The sequence below is a fragment of the Python bivittatus genome, unplaced genomic scaffold, assembly GCF_059951505.1.
Source record: "Python bivittatus isolate LINGU-HERP-01145 unplaced genomic scaffold, Pbiv_v1 ctg000480_np1212, whole genome shotgun sequence".
NCBI lineage: Eukaryota > Metazoa > Chordata > Lepidosauria > Squamata > Pythonidae > Python > Python bivittatus.
Genome location: NW_028277075.1, coordinates 91162479 through 91176855, shown reverse-complemented (window position 1 = coordinate 91176855; position 14377 = coordinate 91162479). Strand labels below are relative to the sequence as shown.

General features: G+C 46.4%; 1 protein-coding gene across 1 annotated transcript; it reads right to left on the bottom strand.

Moving 5' to 3' along the window:
- Window positions 1–1229: 1229 nt before the first annotated feature.
- On the bottom strand, window positions 1230–13271 carry LOC148215068 (uncharacterized). The gene is made up of 3 exons (XM_088145131.1): window positions 11976–13271; window positions 11746–11858; window positions 1230–1332 (listed from the first exon to the last, which is right to left on the bottom strand). Exons 1-3 carry the CDS (start codon window positions 12684–12686, stop codon window positions 1230–1232), a joined length of 927 nt encoding a protein of 308 aa, XP_088001257.1. The 5' UTR covers window positions 12687–13271.
- Between the last annotated feature and the right edge of the window lie 1106 nt (window positions 13272–14377).

The window sequence follows — 14377 nt, the reverse complement described above, 5'->3', positions numbered from 1 at the left end:
GGTTCTCTGCAAAGAGACCTGCTGGGAATTTCAAAGGCCATTTCTATCCTTCTGTAGTTTACACAGTCATTCCATGTGGGGTTAGGGGAATAAAATGCCATCTATCATTGGGAAAGGAATAGAGCCACTCTGAAGGCAGAGCAAAGTGAAGCCACTTGATCAGCATGGCAGTTACAACACTGCACTAGGACTGGGAGATCCAGATTCAAATCCCCATTCAGTCATAAAGTTCCCTGGGTAACTTTGGATCAGTCACACTCTTGCAAGCTAACCTAACTTACAGTGTGGTTCTGAAAATAATATGGTTGAGAGAGAAACATGTTTGCTGCTTTGAACTCCTGGAAGAAAGATGGGATTGAAATGTAAGAAATACAATGAAATGCAGGACTCAAAAACCAGGGACGCTGCACCTATCTTGCATATGCAACATACTGAACAGACTCATCAGCTTTACAACTAGGTTGCCTTTGACATTTCTACTACAGAGAGCTCTCATATTTAAATGCAGCACCATCTGACAGTTTTGATGTTTCCTTAAGGATAAAGAACAAATGCTTCAATTCCATTTGTTGGAGTAGAAAAAAGTAGCAGGTAGACTTTCTTAAATTATGAAAGTATGTAATTAATGAATTCAGTTTCCATTTTCTGTCCTATTAGAGATGGAATGTCACTGAAGTTCATAACCCCTTGTTTGTATCCGAGCTGAGGCACATGTTAAGGTGCCATTAGAGCAATTAAAGCACAAAGCCGAAGGTAGAACAAAAGAAGAAAAGTAGAACAAATATATACCCAAGGGGAACTTTTCTGATTCCCCCCTCCTTCACCAAATAATGAGAGGGGAAAAAATTGTTGTATCAATTACTAGCATAGGTCACCTCCAATGCTTTTTCACAGAATCTTATTTTTTATGCATAATTCTCTCTGACAGAACAGTTCATTTTTTTCCTTAAGGATAAGAAACAAAGTCTCCCATCTCCCACAGCTCATTCATAATGTTGAGAGAACCAGAGTATTACAGACAAAACCACCAATCTCAGAAGAAACTGTGGGCTGTGAGGGCAGAAAAAAAGATGATCAGAGATTTACTCATCCCACCCACATGAGGCCACCAGGAGATTGACTTGGATCCTTGAACAGACCTCCAGGCTCAGTCAGGCTTTGATTGATTAAACTAATTCCTAGGGAAGCAAAACTCTAATGAGCAAACCCACTCTCCTCTCAGAAAAGGATTAAACAGCAAGCTCACCATTTTCAGACAGCACTTCTTCTCTTTGGTCTAGGAGCACAAGCTGAGCCAAGGTCTTGGCATCAGCTTGGCTGAAACGAATGGACCTGGACCAAGGGCACAGGAGTTTTGAGGGGACAAAAGCTGAAGCTTAAAAGTAATTAAACGAACAAACTGAGAGGGATCATTCTTGGGTTTTCTTACTCCAAACCCTTTCCTGATGCCTTGGTATGTTTCCAAAGGTAACTGAGAGGCTGAAAGACTTTGTTTATGCAAATTTTGTTGATCTTCTTTGTCAGCCTCATAAGCAACCACATTAGAGAGAATTCATGTACTGTTTCTATTACATGTAGTGACTTTTGTCATCGTATATATATATCCATTATTCAGTCTGTCCTAATAACATGTTAAAATAAATTAGTAAAGCACAAGGCTCAGGCCCAGCACTTTTTTTTTTTTACCTTAACATTTTCCACTAGAAATGCTTATGGACTCTTCACTGGGAATTGCAAGATCACTCAGTGGTTAGAAACTAGCTTAATACTGATGTTGATCCTTGTCTCTCTGTTCTTTCTTCATCTTTAATAATTGTAAAAAAGGTTATTTTTAAATCTGTCTGTCTGTCTGTCTGTCTGTCTATCGTCATCCATCTCTGGGAGTCCATGGTTTATTTGCCTGCAGGATACTTTCCCTTTTTCTGTTTTCTCATTCAGTTCAATATATGGAATGCTAGTGCATTTTTGTTATTTGAAGTATCAAATATTAATGAGAAGAGAACAATCTAGAAAAATATCATTTTCATTGTACTAATGGGCGACTTTTTAAAAAACAATAGCAGATGCCTAGCACAACCACATGTATGTTTACTTGAAAGAAAATCTCAGTGAGATATACATAGGATTTCAGACTAATACCAGGAACAGAAGAAATTGTCATTAACATTAGACTATTATGATTGCTAGCTAGCGAACAACAGGAGTCTTAGAATGTTCTTGTCCACTTCACCATACCAAGAGGAAACAATCTGGTTATAACTTAATACCTGTCTTGCTATTGCATCTTCCTAATTATCTTGCTACATAATACCTAAAGATATTAGGAAAGAATGCAAGAAGAAGGTAAGCACAAATGTCAATAAGCAATAAGTGAAATGTCACAGTGACAACACAACCCTTTGTGCTTGGCACCCATCTGTCAAAGTTTGTGAATTACAGTTACAGTCTGCAGCAAATTCTGATTAGGGAGCTATACTGCATCCCCAAGAGTGAGGGAGAGATTGTAAGGGTTGAAGTACAACTTGGGACACATATGATCAAATGTGAACGGGAAGCCTCACTTCTAAAAACACAACGGCTTTTTTTCTTTTTAGTCTGAACATTAAACTTACATTTGAATTACTAGAGCATTCAGCCTAAGTACGTGGTTTATTGAGATCCTGAAGTATGTGGAACTTCCTTCCATGTATTACAACAAAATTGGAGACATGCTTATATATTTTTCATTGCTGGCTCAGTGCCATTTTCTCCATGATCAGCTGCTAAAAGTTCTTCTCAGCTCACTGTATGTTGTAGGCTGCATTTATCCTGGATTTCCAAATACCCTTTTTAGCCCCCAGGAGAATGTCTCATCTATGGGCCGCTTTCATGCTGCAAAAGTCTACCATTCCTAATCCAATGAATATGCTTCCCTCTTCCACTATTTTTCCCTCCTGAGGAAATGTTGTTTTCCCTTTACCAGCTGCATCATGCTGCTGTTGTTATTACAAGATGAAATTCATCTCAGTTTTCTGATCATTGCATCCCAACTCCTAGGCACAGTTGAATCATTCCATTCCTGCATGAAACCAGGACAAATAAGGCCATCATTCATTTTTCTCTCTTTTCAGGAACATATAGCATCTTCTTCATGGAGTTTTGCAGGCTAGCATGCATCCTTTTCATGAGAAGTTAGAATTCTACAGAATGTTGGTTTATTATTTATTTTATGGCTTACAGTTTATGGCTTACTTGAAACAGCACTTGGATAACATGAAACTAGCTTACTATTGATTTTGATCCTTGCCTCTCTAGTTTCCCCTACTCTTACTATCTTGAATAATTATTTTTTTTAAAAAAGCACTTATTTTTTAAATAGTTTTTTTTTATGTGTTGAAATCAGCCTTAAAATTCTTATCACCACTGCGTCCCTCTCTGCTGACACAAACTGGACCCAGAGTTGCGCTGTAAGAACATCTGGATGCTATTCGTTTTGGTTTTTTGTTTGTTTTCCTCTTGGAAATAAGAAGAATCAAAAAGGTTTGAAGGAGGAGGAGGAGGAGACTGGGACTGCTTTAAGCAAAGAATCTGGAGGTTACAAATTGTATACATAAAAATAATAATAACATGAATATAGGTGAGAAAGTAGTTTAAATAGAGGCATCTGTGAGTGGGGTTAAAAAAGTCAAGATGTGGCTGCAACCACATGTTTGAAGCCCCACCCCTTTTCTACATGTGCTACACATGTGATTCATATAAAAGAGGCGGGGCTTCAGTTGTATGACCCTGACGACAGAAGTTCCTGAGTTCAAACAGCCATTTTCTATGTTTCAGGACACTCCCTGAAGCGATAAAGATGATGTATAGGAACAAAACTGCCTGCTGAAGCACAGAGATCCTTTAAAACCTTGGTATAATCTTTTGTAAAAGGGTTCTGAAAATCCTTACATGACTGTGGACAAGTGTGATGCATTACAAATACTGAACTGGCACCAAACATGCTACTGCAGCATAACCTTAGACGTTCATAGGTTTTCATAGTTAAGTAAAACTGTATGCAGATTGAAAACAACTTCTCAAGATTATTGTGAGTATGGATGAATGATTAAAAAAAATGGCAAAGCATGATTTTTTAAAAAAGAAGGGTGAGTGGCTGAACCATTTCTGGACTACCAATATGAAATTGATTTATAATATTAACTTTTAAGTACTATAAAATAATATAAACAAGAATAGAAGCAATAGCAGGAATAGGAACCATTTCAATTTTTAAATCAATAATGATAATCAGAAATATAGCTACACGGTGAAAAAAAAAGATAAACATTCTTGCAACACAAATCTTAGGGTTTAAAAAATCATATGGTTTTATTTGCTTGAATGGGTTTTTACATTTGCATTGATTTTGTTCCACCTGCTTGTTTTAATTTACTATAAACTCTAAATAAATGAACTAAGTAATGCACAAACGAATAGACACAAATTTCAAGAAGCCACAGAAAAGGGAATAATACATATTTGTGAAATCTGCACAAAGTTTCTAAGTTTCTTCAGATGTTATCAAAGAACTGCTAGGCCAGAGAGTGAGCTGCTGTGCATTGTTCTGTTCTAAACATGGCCTGTGTTAAGCAGTCCCCACACCCAGTGTGCACAGCAGAGGGAGGGGACCTTTACATGCACAGCTTTCAATGCAGGAGTTCCTGGGGAGGAGAAATACTAAATTACGGGGGGAAATAGCATAAAGCCACAGCCTTTGTAAATTCAAAATGCAGTATTATAGGAGGGGTACCACAGTCTAGCAGCAAAAGTGTGTTTATAGGGGCCACTCTTTTAGGAAGAGACAGCATAGAAACTAGTGCTCAGTATAGATATGTGACCTATATCCTGCATGTGTGATCTCAGCACTGAGTCTGCATGATACCCAATTTTGATAGGCAGTCCAGAAACCACAACCTGGAGAAATATTACCACTAGATAACTCATGACTATTGGGTCACAGTTTCAGAGTTATTTCCTTACCTAAACAGAGAAACAGAATGACCAAAGGCAAAAAAGCAGTGGGAGTATGAGGAACTTGTGACTTGTTGCAGGCTTCCCCATTGACTTGCCTGTGGGAAGCTGGCAGGGAGCATCAGAAATCTCCCTCCCTCCCTCTCCCTTCCCCTCACGACCCTCAGGAGAACCCCTGTGAAGTCTCCTCCTCCTTCTCAACTCCATTCCAGCATGTCCCCAAGGGCCCCTTCCCTCAAGGGAGGAAGATGGCTCAACCGTCAACCACCGGCACCCTCCAGCTAGCCCTACCTCACCAGCAGGCATCCAAGTTGCCCCCTCATCTATTAAGAGATTTTAAATTTCTGCCCCATTTCAAAGCAGCCAATCACCATTTGCCCATCAGACCTTGCTGCCAGCCAATTGGGTGCAGGGGACAGACAGAGACAGGAAAGAGGTTGAGGATATTCCCATGACAATCATGTGACCCAGCAGCACAATAGTGCTGAAGCAGCCACACATTTCCCAAATTTCAGTCCCACGGGAGCAATGAGTCCCAGATTTTGGACACATTCTGTAAGTTAGCCCATTTGAGATACCTTGGTTTAAAAAATTATTGCCCTATGACACACTGTTTCACCCAGTTGAAGGATACAGACATGACAGTTTTAGCAATATATAGAAGGCTTTGTTATTCCTTATTCTTTCCAGTTTTGGTTTCAGGTGCTCCTGTTTTAGTGCTAAAACCCTGCAGATAAACAACTGCAATGTGAAAGCATTCCTTATCCACAAAGTACAAAGCAGTGGGGAAGTAGAAAGTAAATTCACAAGTGACTGGTGGAGCAATGGCTGAATACTTCAATGAATACATGAATACTTTTCATTAAAGATTCAGTTGTTTTTAAAAAGACAGTAGTTTATACCATTTTGTATTCACCAGGTTCTTTTTAGTGGAATTCTAAAGATTTCTGAAGTGTTATTCATGCTGAATTAATTTACTAGATATTAGGTCTCACTCTGTGATGCCTTTTTGAGTGCTGGTATTGCAGTGGCTGAATGGAAATGTGCTTTTAAAGCTAAAAGGCAGCCTTGCCACTCTAGCTGACCTCCAAAGTGAGCAAAATTGTGAGCTATAAAGACAGAGTTTAATTCAAGAACCAATAGGCCATTTGTGTGTTTTTTTCCTATAGTAATTTTATTAAACATCACAATTAAAAAGATAAAGAGCTAATACAAACTAAAAAAAAACAAAAGAATAAAAAGAAAACATAGAAAGGGCAGAAAAGAAAAAATAGAAAGTTGGAAAAGAAAGGAAAATTAAGAATACAGTAAAGAAAAAGAAAAGAAAACCACTTCTAGTATGTCACTTTCAGGGAAACTTTTCAGAAGCTTAGTGGGATGCAAGATGAACAGAGAGGCAAAGAAAAAAATCTGTTTCATGGGCACAGTTTTACATGTTATAGTTGTCAGGATCCAAGCTGTCATATCTAGCTCCACTTTCAGACAGAATACTGTGGTTTGCTTCATATATCTATTTGTGGTCATGAAACAACAGTCAGAGACCATGATGTGAAACTGGCTTGCAAATATTGGCTTGTGTTAAACTCAACGAGTCATTACATTAGAAATTCTTCTCCTGGTTGGACCCTAGCATATTTTGATGGTTGGCACCAAATGTCTACCTTACTACAGAGAAGCAAGGGAAGAGTGGTTAGGGGAAAAAGTGCTTACTCTGTCTGCCAAAAAACTCCCTTTTGCTGTCTAGGTCCTGCTGAGTTTACTTTCCTGTTCCCTAGCCATCTTGCAAGGAGGAAAAAAAATAAAGAACTTACCCTCTTTTGCTAGCCAGTACCTGGGAATGTATGTTAAAAGCAGCTGCAGGGAAATTAAGATCACATCACTTTTCTGTCTTGCTTTCCTCTAAGGAGATAAGGACTCCTTTCACAGTAGCTTTTGCTTTATCTCCATTAGCAGGACATAGTTGGTAGGTATAATTTTAAACCTTCTTCCTGCTTCATTGAGGAAGAGGGAGGGAGGAAAGAAGGGGGGGGGTGGAGATGGTGACTGGCTAGGACCACCAGGACTGGGTTGCAAATATCCAGACAGCCACTAGATGGTAGCAAAGAGATGGTGGAGTCTGTATCCTTTGCTGCCATCTAGTTGCCATCTGGAGCTTTGCAACCTGGATTTGCTAGCCTATGACTGACACAATGAACAACCAATGAAATGTCTCCTAGTCTCAAGGGAGGAGCTGTGTCTTTGGTATTTATGTAGCTTCCATTTCTCCACCTAGCTACTTTTAAAAAAGCTTCTGACCCACAGATGTGTCAGACTATCATTCCTATCAGCCCAGCTGGTAATGCTGGGTTGGAGATGATGGGATTTATAGTCAAATTCACATACAGGCCACATTTTTACAGTAGATTTTTTAAAAAAATTGTTTCATTTTACTAAAATAATATAAAAAATGACATCTGTTTTAAGAAGTAGTAATGTTGCATGGGGATCTTATAATTGTTTATCTGCTTAAAACACACACATCCCACATTTCCCCCTAAACAGGGCTCCAAGTTAATCATAACAATGATTAAAATATATTACAACATAAGCAGCCTATTTTAATGACACAGCTTTTCTGCTTAATGAAAGAGGATGCCTTTAATTTAGTTGCAAAGAGGAAAGCCTCTCTCCTTTTTTCTTCCTCAAGTCAGTCTCCCCAGCAAAGAGGCTTATACTTATCTACTCCTTATTCTTTTCTGCCTTTGCCAGGAAGGTTAAAAACAATACAGCTGCCTTTCTTTCAGGCTGCCACTGAAACTGTTGGCTTTGCTCATTCACCAGGAACAAGGAGGTCGTGGAACAGGAGGCAGGGCTAATGCAGCTTCAGAAGCAATGCTGATTGTGCACCTATCAGGCCAGTGGCCCTTGGACAGCTACTTGGAATCATTTTTGCCCTGCTGCGTGGAAGAAACTAGCACCTCTATCATTCATTTGCTGTCAAATGCGCCTGTTAACATCTGGTTCATAACACCCACATCCCCATGAAAGTTGCCCACTGGGAATAAACTGGGAACACCCTGGGAGGGGGCTAGAAGACATAATTGGATCTGACTAAATGTTAAAGGATGAGCAATTAGCCTTAGGGGAAAAGATCCCACTCACAGGAATAGGGTCTTTTCCTATTTTTGACTGCCATGGTAGAGGGGAGATGTTCAAGCAGAAAGTGGGGGGGAGAAGTATGGAGATCAAGCTACAGCAGGCAAAGAATGGGGGAAAAGTGTAAAGAAGTAAAGGTGAGAAAGGGAAGATACAGAGAAGAGTGAGTTTTAATGCTTGCATGAATATATGGTTTATGGAGTCTGTGTTCAGGTAAATGAGCTCTCTGTGTGTGCATGCTATGTGTCATGTGTATGTATGAAGATGGTGTAGTGTTTGAAGATAGTTTTGGCTCCCCCCGCTGTCCCCACCACTGTGCTTCTGCAAAGTTGCCAACAACTTTGGCTAGAAAGCGTTTCCCACCAATGACCCAGCCCAGGGCAGGGTCTCTTCTGTCTGCTCTTTCTTTCCATGTGACAGGGGTCTGATCCTTCATGTGCATTTGATGAGGAGACAGGTAGGCTAGGCAGGCAAGACAAAGAGATTAGCATCTGTCAGTAAACATGGGGATTTATTTGCAATATGCTAGCCTTACATGACCAAGATTGTTCTGCTGTGTTTATGCATTCATTGAACATAAATACAAAAAGTATGTTAAGCTACCCCAAAGTGGATTTGTGTTTGAAATTCACACTTCTTGGGTAGACTGATCTCCTTCTGTTGTGATTTTAGTCTACTAGTTGCTGTAGTTTTAATTATACCTAATATCTAAATATTGCCTACTGCCATATTTAAACAGTTATTGCTGCCTTTTGCAAAACAAAACACCATAATTGGAATCATACTTTCATTGGAAAAATCTGGTTCTGCAGTTGTTTATGCCTCTAGATATATTTACCTTACATCTCTGTTAAATGCAGGTGTTGTTTGATTAATCCTGAACGCTTAACAAAATTCACACTGACTTGCAAATGCAAACAACAAAAATCTCATTTATTTGTTGTACTACCTGTATAAGAAAATGGCAACAATTCTTTTTCATGCCACCTTGTTTTGCACAGAAGGATTTTTTTCTTCTTCTCTGCCTGATCCCCACACAATAAAGGAATACAGGCAGACCATGTGAGATTTGCCCCGTTCGACAGAGAAACTCTCGTGACACGTATGGTTCACAAAGAAGGTTTACTCATGCGTAACGTAGTAGTCACAAGCAAAGCCAGGACTGGCTTGGTACAATTGCATCACTTGTTATATTCCCCCCTTCCCGCGCTTTTTTCCCGCCCCGCGATCACGTTGCTGCTGCGGATTATTGGCCCCCCCAATAATCCCCCTTGATTGTCCATGATGGCAGGTTCGGTCAGGGTCCATTGTCCTTGATGGGCAGTCCCCCCCGGCTTGGGTTGGTTCCTCCCCGTTACGTGCAAGCCCGCGGGTTCTGTGCTGCGCGCGATCTTGTTTCGCTACCTGCGGCCCCGTTCATTGTTGGCTCGCGCCGTTATCAGTTTATAGTTAAAAGCTTCCGCTGCGGTTTTCCTGTTTGGCCGGGCGCAGGTGGCCCGTTAATTAGTGGCGCTTTCAGTTCCTCTTTTCCTCGCTAGCTACCGCCGGTGGAGTTCGCTGGCTACGAGCTTCCCCGAAGCCCCGTGCTGACCGAACCTGACATACCGCCCCCCTGAAGACAAGTCCCCCTCTTAATTGGGCTACTAGGGTGTTGCCCCCCCCCATCTGCCATAACGGTGTGCCTTTCCTTGGCTAAGTCACTTATAGGATGGGTCCCCGAAGGTTCTCCTTCCCCTCCTTCCCTTCCTTCGCCGCTGCGCACGTCGAGCAGCTGGCCACGTACTCCCTTGTATCCCTCTGGAGAGACGGCCACCAGAACTGTTCACGCAGGAGGTGGAAAGTCCTAACAAACCCACAGTGTCCCGTAGTGTCCTCGGCGTGCCCTCTCCGGAGCACATCCACCCGGCAAGCTTCTGGAACGTAGAGCCTCCCCTTGTGCTCCCAGCCGGTCCCTTGTTTCGTCAGGGAGTCCTTGTTGTTTACTAACCAGGGGTCTCCCTCGCTCGCCTCTGCACAGCGCCGCCTCAGCTCCGGCTCGGCTCCCTTCCCCTGCTTCTCCCTTGGGGGTTGGGCTCCGCCTTTCGCCTCCAGCTGGGTCATCCTTGTTGGGTCCCTGGATTCGAGCGGCGGCTCCCTCAATGTCCTACAACCTTCCAGGTTCCCCTGGCCGCGGCCAGGTCCCGGTCTATCGCCGGTTGCTTCACTCACGCTTGGCGCGGACCAGTCGGCTCCCGGCACCGCTCCTGCCCCCGCTCTTGATGCCAGTGTGATCGCTGCCTGCTTTGCCACGGGGCCCTTGGGTCCCGCTGCCACCGTCTCTGCTGTAGCCGACCCCTGCGTTGCTGCGGTGCCCTTCGTCATCAATGCCACTGCCACCTCGGCGGTCTCTGACCCCTCTCGTTTGTTGGTCGCCCTCGGCGCCGTCCTCGTATTCGCCTGACGGGCGGTTGGTTGCCCGGGCCCCGCTGCTGTCGCTGCTGCGGCTTGCCGGCCCTCGGCTCTCCGTCGCGCAGTCGCCACCTCGCCTAGCTCCGTGGGGTCCTCAGCTCCTGCGCCGCCTCCGCGGCTCGACCTGGCTTCCCCGGTGGTGCCGTCAAATCGCACCATCTCTGCTGCCACGCTCTCTCGTGCGCTTGCCGCCTCGGCTCCTCTGCCGGTCTCCCTCGGCGCCGCCCTCGCCGCGTGTGCAGTTGGTTTCCCGGGCTCTATTGCTGCCGCTGCCGCAGCTCGCCAGCCCTCGGCTCGCCGTCGCCCAGCCGCCACCTCGCCGGGTTCTGTGGGGCCCCCTGTTCTCGTGCCACCTCCGCAGCTCGACCCCGTCTGCTCGGTGGTGCCGCCGAACCGCACCGTCTTGGCCACCCAATCGATGTGCGGGTTCTGGCGCGTAAGCCATGCCAGCCCCAGCACTAGTGCATGGCCGGCCCCCGGGGCAACTACTAAGCCTAGCTCCTCCCGGCTTGTCCCCACTGTCAAACCGACCGGCTCAGTGCGATACTGCGCCGGTTCCCCCCCTGCCGTCGATCCATCCAACTGGCTGAGTGCGAGGGGCTTCCTGAGTCTCCTCACGCTGAGCCCCAGCGCGGATGCCAGTACCGGGTGGATCAGGCAGTGGGTGCATCCCGAATCCAGCAAGGCATCAACTTTCGCCTCTGCTTCTGATCTCACCCCCTTGAGGGGACCCTGATCCTCATGGGCGAGTAGCTTCTTCTGTCCCGCCCTTCCTCATGCTGCCACTCCGTTGGCTGCTCTGGGGTGCGCCTCAGCGTCGCCGGCCATCGCCTCCCGCTGGCTCGCTCTCCCCTCCTCGCAGAGCCGGGCTTCCTCGTGAGCCAGCCGGCTCCGCTGCACACCGCTCCACTAGCTGCTGTCTCCTCCCAGGATCGGTCGGGGTCCCTTATAGCCGGGAATCGCCGGCCCCCGTCCTTTGTGCAGCTCGCCAAGACCCCCTGCCTCGAGGGGCACTGCACCATCCGATGCCCCTTGCCTCCACACCGGTAGCAGGTCCCTGCAGTCTGCCGGGCGTTTCCAACCTCGATCCTCTGCCGTCGGCTCCTGCGCCTCGCCTCCGGTGCCGCCTCACTTTGGTCCGCTGTGGCTGGTATCGGGGCTCGCGCCTCTCGCTTCCCCGGGTCTCCGGCATCCCCCGCCGTCTCCACCAGCCAGCTCCACTTCACTAAAGCCTCCAGGTTGTCCCTACTGGGTGCTCCCCCCTGGATCTCTGAGTGGAGCCTGTCCTGCACAGGGAGATAGGTTAGTGGCTTGGGGCACCCCGAGAGCTCGCTCCTTGAGCTCCTGAATCGGGGCGCTTCTGCTGGCCGCCGACCCCCCTTCGCACTCCCCGTCAGGCTGACCACTTCTGCTAGCCTGGTCTCCACGCCGCCCTCTGCGGCTGCCCCAGCCGGGGCCCTGGGTCCGCCACTCCATGCCTCCCGCATGCCCGGTACAGCTGTCGTCTGCTGCTGGAGGTCGCCCTCCAGCCCGTCCAGCCTCTCCTCCGGCTCCTGGCTCCTGGACCCTGCGCCGCTGCTCCCGGGAACCACACGTCCCGTCAAGCCCTCTGGCTCCGTCCCGCTGCTGAGCGCCCGCTTGGCGCCCCGCGAACTGGCCGTGGTTGTGGGTCCCCTCTTCCTCACGCTAGGGACTGGAGTCATCTGCACAACCTCTGGTCTAGGCTCCGTGCAGTTTCTTGAGGTCGTATCCTCACTGCTGCCGGTATCGCCCGATTCCTTCTTCGCCTGCGACTCTGCCCCTGGGGCCTTGCCCCGCCGGAAGATGGCCTGCAACATCACTTGGACAGCATCCATCCGCTGCTCGATCTTGGCCTCCAGTCGGGTGAATCGTTCCTCACGCTCTCGGGCCTCAGGTTCCGAGTCACTACTCGTCGCGACCCCCCATGCTGGCGACCCGTTGGGGCTCCTGCCCCCGCCGAACGACCACCCGTCCTCTGGCGCCCTCTTGGCTGTGTCCGTGCGCCATTCGCCCCGGACTGGTCCCGCCATCACGCCTTCAGATCTGGGCTCCTGGTAGCCCAGCTGGCACGCGGTTTCCCCATCGCTTGCCATCTCCTGGTGCCGTTAATCAATTCCTCTCCGGTCTTGGCTGCAGGGAAAGAAAGGTGAGCGCTCCTCGGTGTGTACCGGGTAGCACTCAATGTGAGTCCTGGCTTTATGTGAGATTTGCCCCGTTCGACAGAGAAACTCTCGTGACACGTGTGGTTCACAAAGAAGGTTTACTCATGTGTAACGTAGTAGTCACAAGCAAAGCCAGGACTGGCTTGGTACAATTGCATCACTTGTTATATTCCCCCCTTCCCGCGCTTTTTTCCCGCCCCGCGATCACGTTGCTGCTGCGGATTATTGGCCCCCCCAATAATCCCCCTTGATTGTCCATGATGGCAGGTTCGGTCAGGGTCCATTGTCCTTGATGGGCAGTCCCCCCCGGCTTGGGTTGGTTCCTCCCCGTTACGTGCAAGCCCGCGGGTTCTGTGCTGCGCGCGATCTTGTTTCGCTGCCTGCGGCCCCGTTCATTGTTGGCTCGCGCCGTTATCAGTTTATAGTTAAAAGCTTCCGCTGCGGTTTTCCTGTTTGGCTGGGCGCAGGTGGCCCGTTAATTAGCGGCGCTTTCAGTTCCTCTTTTCCTCGCTAGCTACCGCCGGTGGAGTTCGCTGGCTACGAGCTTCCCCGAAGCCCCGTGCTGACCGAACCTGACAGACCACACGTCCATCTCTGACTGCCATTGATGGCTGATAGGAGGTGTATATAAATCACATTTCGCTGTCCTAAATAAAGATGCGTTGAGGTGACCAATAAATGTATGTATTGGCCTGGTTCCTGAGGCCCTCGAGTCCTCACCTGTGTCAGTCACATACAGTTTCTATCTGCTTCTCACCATGGAAACTTAATTGTCAGAACTGCAGCTCACAGCTGGGATATCAGGCAGAACTCCATTGCTTTACCAATTAGCTCACATTCCCCACAGTTTCAGCTGTCAGAATGGAGGGCCGTGCGGATGGAGGAGTTTTCATAAATGCATCCACATGGCGTATTGTTGTACCCTAGGACTTTGTGGCTCCTAAAATGGCTGCCATTTCATATTTTAATCTACCCCGTGTTTGGAGTTAAGTGATCAGGAAGTGGATTTTTTTCTTTCTTCTTTCATGTTCCAAGGATTGTTGTGGGCGCCCCCAAAGAGTCACACATCTTCTCCCTGAGCACAAGCATACATAGCATAGGACAATATGTGTCTGTTTCTAATCATGAGGTTTGTTCACTGGTACACAAAGGCTTTATACAAAGCTTTTAAAAAGGAGGTGTTTTGAATATTTATTCCTAATATACCATCTCTGAAGTGACTGAACCTTAACATGAAGGCACCTGATAATGTAAGGCTGCTAAGATTCAATACAATTTGAGATTCTGAGATGGACGGGGATTGGATTTGTTCATTAAGAGAAGGGGATACTCTATCCATACTATTGCTTAACACATACAGGACTCAACCACATACTGAAAACAGATTCTAGGTGACACATTAGGATATACCATCTAAGCCCAAAACCATGTTTCTTAAATGTACTTAATTTTATATACCACAATCTGTTGTTAACAGCTACCAAATTAATCATGGCAAACAACTATTGACATGTGCAATCACTGAAGGCTAAGCTAAATCCGATACGTGGTTCAAATAATAAAAGAATGAGATAGGAAGGCTAAAAGATCGGCTTACTGTGAGCCAGAGTGAGCCAGCTGCC